At 33.9% G+C, this 8574-nt stretch overlaps 1 protein-coding gene across 1 annotated transcript in view; it reads left to right on the top strand.

Annotated features, from left to right (window-relative positions):
- Positions 1-8309, top strand: part of HSPA14 (heat shock 70kDa protein 14) — a 34947-nt gene extending 26638 nt beyond the window's left edge. The window contains exons 11-14 of the mRNA XM_008587240.1: positions 4408-4620; positions 4977-5150; positions 7167-7237; positions 8090-8309. Of these exons, the coding sequence (XP_008585462.1) occupies positions 4408-4620; positions 4977-5150; positions 7167-7237; positions 8090-8168 (537 nt within the window). The 3' untranslated portion in view covers positions 8169-8309. The remainder of the gene's footprint in view (positions 1-4407; positions 4621-4976; positions 5151-7166; positions 7238-8089) is intronic.
- The last annotated feature ends 265 nt before the right edge of the window (positions 8310-8574 follow it).

An 8574-nucleotide genomic window follows, 5' to 3' on the forward strand; every position in this document is an offset into this window, starting at 1 on the left:
CCCTTCATAGAACTAACATTCTAGTAAGATTATACAGGTAATAAACAGATAAAGAAAATAATTCCCGTTGTGACAAGTTTTATGAAGAAAAGTAAAGCAGGAGAAGGACAAGCTAGAGACAGAGGGTGATTTTTCAGGTCAGATTCCCCTCTGAGGAGGTGGCTTTTGGTCAGAGACCTGATTGAAGTGAAGGAACAAGCCGTGTGAAAATCTGCTGGTGTTCCCAGCAGAGGAACCATGGGAGCATGTGTCCTGTGTTTGAAGAGCAGCAGGGAGGGAGTGTGGGCAGACCTGAGTCAGCCATGCAGAGAATGGCAAGAGATGAGCTTGGCAGGGGAGCTGGGGACCAGATCACCCTAAGAAGGACTCAGCTGCAGTGTAAAGAGTACACTGTAGTTGCACAGTTGGATTTGGGTATAGAGAGAAATATTTGTCAGCACCTGTATGCTACTTCAAGCCATGAAACTGGTCAAGATCACCCAAGGAGTAAGTAGAGACACAATAGAGAAAAGACCCAGGACAGAGCTCGGAGACTTGGGACAATTACAAGCCAAAAGAGGAACTGGCAGAGGGGATCTAGGACCAGCCAGTGATAAGGAAAACCAGGAAGACAAGAAACAATGTGTCAGTAAGGGAAGGGAAGAGCGACTATCCTGTAGTGCTGGAGGTCCAGTCAGGTGAGGCTTGAGGATTGCCCCTTGGGCATGGCCATGTGCAGTGACCGGTAAGAGCAGTGGGGTGGAGCTGTGGAGATAAACGCCTTGCTGAAGCCAGTTTTATATGGACTAGAAGGTAAGACTGTGGAGACAATGAGAACAGACAACTCTCTTAGAAGTTGTGTTCTAAGGGCAGCAGGAAAATGGGTGGCCTGGGAGTGCTGGGAGTGGGTTATGTTATATTGTACATTATGTCTGTACAATACATTCTGTATCTCTCTGTCTTCCTGTCACTACAGCTAGATTGAGAGATGGGTTTAAGAGTTTACGTAGTTTCATGTTTAACTCTGTGCTGTAAGACATGCAAGAGCACAAGTGTGATTACAAATGGCAAGTTACCACTAGCTGGTGCGAAGTTCCCAGGAGGTAGTGGGGGGCTTGTCCCAGACAGACAGGAGTGGCCCTTGTCCAAAAGGGACAGCTGCTATCTGTCCACCTGCAGATTACACCATTGAGAGAGGCAGGTCAGCGCTGCTGGAGTTCTGGACCTTTTAAGAGACTTTCTAAATAAGGACTTTATAGTAAAACTTTTTAATGTTTAAATGACAGCAACTGATTTTGAGCTTTTGAAAACAGTGTATGGAAAGATAAAACATATCTTGCTTGATATAGTTTACAACTTACTACTTTGCAACCTCTGGTCCAGAACTTTTGTTTTATTGATATTTGTTTTTATTTGTTTGTTGTTCCCTGTGTTAGATGCTTAAAAACTTAATTTAACACCTTTTTAAGTGTTCTAGATTAGTGCAAAATGCATGGGTGTTCTCAGTTCCTCAAAAATTCTAAAGATCTTACCTGTAAACCTGTTTTGTCTGAAACTGATTTTTGAAGTATTTTTGCTAACTTCACAATTTCTCTATTTTTTATTGCTTAAGTATTTTATAGATGTATTTCACAAAGATTTCTTAAATTTTTATCAAAACTTTGCATAATGTTCTTAAAAGTTTTAATTTTATGTATCTTTTGATACTAAAGTTTGGAAGTTTAAAAAAATTATTTAAAACTGGCCAATTTCTCTTTTTTTTTTTTTTTTTTTGAGTTCTTCTGGTTTTCCTTACCAAGATTTGGCAAGTTTTTTTTTTTTTTTTGGTTTTTTTTGGTTTTCCTTCCCAAAATTTGGAAAGATTTTTTTTTTTTTTTTTTTTTTTATTAAAATTTTTGAATTTAAAAAAAAATTTTTAAAAATGGCCCATTTTTCTTTTTTTTTTTTTTTTTTTTTTGGTTTTTTTTGGTTTTCCTTCCCAAAATTTGGAAAGATTTTTTTTTTTTTTTTTTTTTTTTTTTTGAGTTCTTCTGGTTTTCCTTACCAAGATTTGGCAAGTATTTTTCTGTTTTATGGTTTGCTCCACTCCTGACACCACTATCTTCCCAAAAATTCTTAGATTTTTTTCAAGTTCTGTTTTTCTCTGTTCTAATTTTTTTTTTTCTGATTTTCTCTGTATTTTCTTCTTTTCAGTCTTTTCAGGACATTACTATTTTCTAAATTTTTTAACTGAATGCTAATTCATTTATTTTTTTCCTAATTAAAAAAAAACCCTACAGTTATACCTTATTCGTAGCTTTGGTTTTATTCTAGAAGCTTGATAAACTGTGTTCTCATTTTCTTTATTTTCAGAATTATCTGTGATATTTTTTATTTCCGAGTAGTTAAGGTAGTATTATGGACTGAATATTTGTGTCCTCCTGCACCAATTCATATGTTCAAGCCCTAACCCCTAGTACGGCTGTATTTGGAAATGAGGCCTCTAAGGAAGTAATTAAGGTTAAATGGAGTCATAAGGCTGGGCTCCTGATCTGATAGAATTTGTGTCCTCATAAGAAGAGACACCAAGAAAGCTGGCTCTTATTGCCTCCCTCACCCACCCAACCCTCCCAACACACAAAGAAAAAGTCATGTGAGGACACAGCAAGATGGTGGCCACCTACAAGCCAAAAGAAGAGGCCTTAGAATGTAACCTACCTTTCTGGCACCTTGACCTTGGACTTCCCAGTGTCCAGAACTGGGAGAAATGTTTCTGTTGTTTAAGCCACCCAGTCTATGGTATTTTGTTGTAGCTACCTGAGCAGACCAATCAGGTGGTTTGAATTTTTTTTTAATAGCAGTTTTGTTTTATGAAATACTGTGAAAATTATATTTGAAAGACCTTGGTAAGAAAAGTTACTTATATTTGAAATAGGTACTTTCTAGTAAAATTTATTTTTTTTATTTTTTATTTTTTTTCCTTTTTTTATCTTTTTTACTGACCGGTAACGGGATCGCAACCCTCGGTGTTGCGCCCGCACCGGGGACCGGCAACAGGATCGCAACCCTCGGTGTTGCGCCCGCACCGCGCTCAGCCAGTGAGCGGGAACCGGTCTCCACAAGGGATCCAAACCCTCGGCAGGAGCGCCACTGCGCTCCCAAGCAGCGCACTTCTCCAGTGCGCCACCAGGCTGGCCCGTTTCTAGTAAAATTTAAGTTTGCATAAGAAATCTTATACTGCAGACTAGATTTATTTAAATGAAAGAATTTATTTAAATTAAAACTTACTGGTTACTGTCAGCATTAACAGTAACACATGTTTTGTCCTTTTTGCCCTAAAATGAAAATACCTAAAGCCAAGATTTTCCAGGGTTTTTGTTTTTTTTGTTTTGCACAGTGCCACTTACTATTTGCTAATAAAGATTTTTGATCTTGAATATGAGAAATTTGAAAAGGCATATTCTACATTTTTGTTCTCTTGATATTTACCTTGGATGATGATATTTTAGAAAATATTTTTCTTTTTACTTAATTCAAAACAGACCTTTTGAGGATCTTTGTCAAGGCAAACGCACTTTTTTTTCCTAGATCCTTCAGCTGACATTCCTCATTCTTTCAAGAACCTGAAGGTTAATGTAATATTTCTCATCATTTCACACTGACTGTTAAAGAGGCCTAGTTTTCATCAGTTAGTCCTCTTCTCTGCCACACTGAGCTTTGAGAATATCCACAAAAAGATTGTGAAATAAGAAATGGTTATTGATGATTTCCCCTCTTGGGCTCTGTATTTATTCAATATTCTGAATGCCTATGGAGTCATAAGTGCAAAAATGGATGAGTCAGTGTAGAACTTAAGGGATTTATAAAGGAGCAATTTTATATGAAACTCTTCAGAGACAACAGATTTAATTAGGTGCTACCAAGAGCTTAAAATGTAGTTTTATAAAACATCTTCTTTTCCTCAGGAAACTTAATATTTTCTTCCCATGGGGAAGGCTAAAAATCCTATGGCATTGTTTTCACATAGAGAAATTCGCAATATTTATTTTGTCACAAAATCCTGTAAGATTATTTCAACCTTTCTTTTAAAAGTGTGGGAACAGTACAAAATATTAATATATTTTCTATTCAAACAAATATTTGAGGCTAAGCCTCATGCACAGTATTATATGAGCCATGTATGTAGCTATATTGTATTTTAAAAAATGTGGTAAGATTTTCTCATTTTAAATTTTGTTGTGAGGAAAAAATGATAAATATGTAGACTATATTAAATTTACATGTTTATATATTTACATGTTTTATATAACATAAAATAATATGTTAAAATATAGGGATTTTATTTTTATGATTACATGTGATAAAGATGGCTCAGCCTGTTACACTTACTTGTGAGAAACAACCATTCTTCTAAAAGTAAAAAAACTGATCATTATTTTTATTCTCTAGGTTGTCCTTTGTGGAGGGTCTTCTCGAATCCCAAGGCTACAGCAGCAGATTAAAGATCTTTTCCCAGCTGTTGAACTTCTCAATTCCATCCCTCCTGATGAGGTTATCCCTATTGGTGCAGCTATAGAAGCAGGAATTCTTATTGGGAAAGAAAACCTGTTAGTGGAAGACTCTCTTATGATAGAATGTTCAGCCAAAGATATTTTAGTTAAGGTATGTTTAGCTTTTCTATACTTTTCCATAAAAACAGTACAAATTAATTGCCATAAGTTTTCATACATACTATGATTTTACAATAAAACTTTGTGTACTGGTAAAAATTTTTAAATTAGGTTGGAAAACGAAAATGAACTATAATTTTAATCATAAACTTCTAATATAGATACAGGTATGTTTCAATATATTTTAAAATAAAGTGGGGTGGGATTAAGGATCATTTCTATTTTCTTCTCTTTGTGCAGTTTCCAGATTATCGACAAAGACTAGATATTTAATTCATAATAGGGGTAATTTTTTTAATTGTGAAGATAAATGTCAAAGGATATGCATCTTATTTTCCTGCTTACTAGGGAGTGGATGAATCAGGGGCCAGCAGATTCACTGTACTATTTCCATCGGGCACTCCTTTACCAGCTCGAAGACAACACACATTACAAGCCCCTGGAAGTATATCTTCAGTGTGCCTTGAACTCTATGAGTCTGAGGGGAAAAATTCTGCAAAAGAGGAAACCAAGTTTGCACAGGTGAATATGTAAAATTGGAGTATGGTTTAGTCACATGAAACTAAATGTTTAGCTTTCTTCTGGATTAGATTCAGTTTAATGTCTCAATTAATACAGAATGTATATGGGACACCTACCACATTTTTATGAATGAATCACTTCTACTCATTCATTTTTGAAAGAGGTAAGAAATTGGCAATTTTATTTTGAAAGTGTTATGGGAAAATAAAAACAAAATACAGTTTGTGTTAATACTGCTGCTCTTGGCCCGCCTTGGTAATTAGGTAAGTGGAAGATAAGGAGAGTACATTTTTTTTGTTTGCTAAATGCCAGATGCCTGGTATAGGCAATTTACAAACATAATTTCTAAATGTTGTGAGGTAAGACATTATTATGTGCATTTTATAGGTGATTAAGAAATTGGCTCATGGTAGTAAATAGCCTGTTATTTTCTTGGTCAAGCTAGGATTTCTCCTCAGGTTATTTTTATTCCTGAGTCCATGCTCTTTCTATTACACCATGCTTCCTCTGACACCAGATAGGTTTACTTTTTCAAAATACCACATGCATATTTCATAGTCTATGATCTTCTGCATCCTTTACAAACAGTGAGGAGGAGCCATGTTATTTACTTAGAAACATGTCCAACTACATGTATGTAAGCCACATTCCAGAAACATAACAGTGGTGGGTTGATAGGTTTGAGTGTAACAGGAAGGTTTTTTTTTTTTTTTTCACTTTTTAAGCTTTATACTGAAGTTTTTACCAACAGCACAAGATATGAGCATCAATTACTTTTATAGTAAAAATAAAATGTATGTAAATAACAAGAGAATATGTTTGTATTTTTCTTTTTAAATATACACATTTAAAGAAAAGTCTAGAACCACACTCAAATGTCTAGTTATTTTGAGAAGAGGGGTGTTTCTTAGTGACAAAACATATATTTGAGGTGTCTTCCAAAAGTTCATGGAAAAATTCATATTATCTTTTAATTCTATTTATCCATGAGCTTTTTGAAGATTGTGTGTATCTCTTTAGCTTGATAATTTATTTTCTAATTCCAACAAAAGAATAATGAAAGCACACACATGCTTGGGCAGCACCTCACACTTACCAACTTGAAATCTGTTGGTGAAGTTTTAAAAGCTCCTCGAGATAATTCTGCGTATATATTACTTCCCATGCACCAGGTTTCTAAGCTCAGATGGCAGTCTTAGCATTCCCTCCGCTGCCCTCTCCCACATTTGTTGCCTTTTCTCTTTACATCCTACTCTGAAACTCCACAGCTGCTGCCACCATATCCTAACGTAAAGATGCCAGAGGAAGAGTTAGTCACATTACAGTAATTTCGAAGAGAATCTTTCAGTGTTCCCATCTGTTCTAACTTCCTCATTTTACAAATGAGTAAATCAAGATACTTAGTGGCTTGCTGAAGGTCATCCAACTTGATCTTGGCAAAGTGACTTTGAAAAGTCACTGCCAAACTTCAAATTTGGTTTATTGGTATATCTTTCTTTAGGAAACTGAGGGATTTTTATAGTAAATTCATTAACATCTATTACTTAGAAATATAATCTTAATTGTACAAAAAAGATTTCTACATGTTTCTTTTAAATAAGTGGTCTTCCAAGTGTATTTAAAATACTTGATTTTTTAAAAGTATATATAGAAGACTTGTGAAAATATAATTTGCATGTTACTGGTAATGGCTTAATTACCAAAAATGAAAAGTAGGCTATTTTCTGAGACAAACAGTACTTCTCAGGAACAATCATTTTAATCTGGAACATGACATTTAAGAGGGACAAATACATTACTTATCTTATATGCCCTCCTTCTAGAGGAGACATTTTCAGTTAATAAAGCTTAACACCTATTATCTGAATTCTGTTTAAATGGCAGGAGAATTGAAAACTGCCCTATTCTAAAAGGTTTATTTCAGTAATAAGTAAGACTTGGTCCTTAGCAATAATTGATACATCATTTTATATGTCAAAGCACTGAATTGTCTTTGTATTATTTTTGCATAAACAGGTTGTTCTCCAGGATTTAGATAAAAAAGAAAATGGATTGCGTGATATATTAGCTGTTCTTACTATGAAAAGGTACAAAGTAAAACTACTTCTGATATTAAGAAAATTCACTTTGAAACTTGACCCTTTTTGTGAGTTTGATTTTTTACCCATAGTCATTCTAGGCAAGTCATTTGTTAAAAACTTACAAAGATTTTATCAGCAAATTATACTTTTTGCCCTGAAAAATTACTATATTTTATAAAGAAGAGTATATCTCAAGTCACTTACATTCTGAATATTTTATAAACTCTTTATTTTGGGTATAGTCAACCTAAAAAAACTGTTCCATGCTAACTTGAGATGTAATTTTTACCAATTTTCATTATAATTTTCTAAGTTTTATATAATTGATAATTGCCGTATGAAAGGGTAATTAATTACTGCTACAGAAAATCTCTAGGAAATAAATTACCAATTAAATTCAATGATTACCATTTCCCTAACAACAGGCCGTCCATACCACTATGTACAGCAAGTAAATCCTTTCTGAAAAAACATTAGGGACAACTTACTCCATGAAACATACTTAGCAAGAATATCAAATTCATCAGGGTGGGTTTGCCTTGGCCTGGGCATGAAAACAGCCTGATGCATCTTGAGCTTACATAAAGTCTTAAACTTAAGATGTTTATCATCATGAGTTTTCAAGGAATACAGCTATTGTCTCTGAGGTCTAGGAGGAAATTTCTAAGAACAACTACCTAAATATAGCATATGATACTAAATTTAAAGACTTTAAAATTTGTTTATTCTTTATCTTAATACTCTTTTCAGAAATTAAAATTAACTCTTGTTTACTCAAAGTCTTCAAGTAATTTCTTAAAGACTTCCTGTGTTTATAAAATGAGCTTATGAAATATTATTTATTTTTTGTTTGTTTAGGGATGGATCTTTACATGTGACATGCACAGATCAAGAGTCTGGAAAATGTGAAGCAATCACTATTGAGGTGGCATCTTAGTGTTTTAGAGAAACCAAGAATGTTTTAGAAACATAATGTCAACATTATTGGGTCTTGTGTATAAGTGGTGTTTATGTTAAAATACTTTTTCAATGAATTATATAAGCTATGTTTTATTAAACTACAATATATTGCTAAGTATTGCAGTCTTTTTTGTTCTTCATGTAAGTGGGAAATATAAGGAGTATTTTGTCAAGAGGCTGTTTAGAATTAAATTGAGTTGGTTGAAGGAAATTTTACTGGAAACTTTACTTGTTTTAAATTTTTTCTGCTTCTATAATTCCCAATTTTAAAAAGTCTTTTATTGAGTCTTGTTAGATAATTAACTAAGAGAACACTTAAAAGTCCTCGATATTAATTGAAAAAAAATGCAGAACGTTATGCAAAGAAAGATACCATTTTTGTT

The sequence above is a fragment of the Galeopterus variegatus genome, unplaced genomic scaffold (genome assembly GCF_000696425.1).
Source record: "Galeopterus variegatus unplaced genomic scaffold, G_variegatus-3.0.2 Scaffold4315, whole genome shotgun sequence".
NCBI classification, from domain to species: domain Eukaryota; kingdom Metazoa; phylum Chordata; class Mammalia; order Dermoptera; family Cynocephalidae; genus Galeopterus; species Galeopterus variegatus.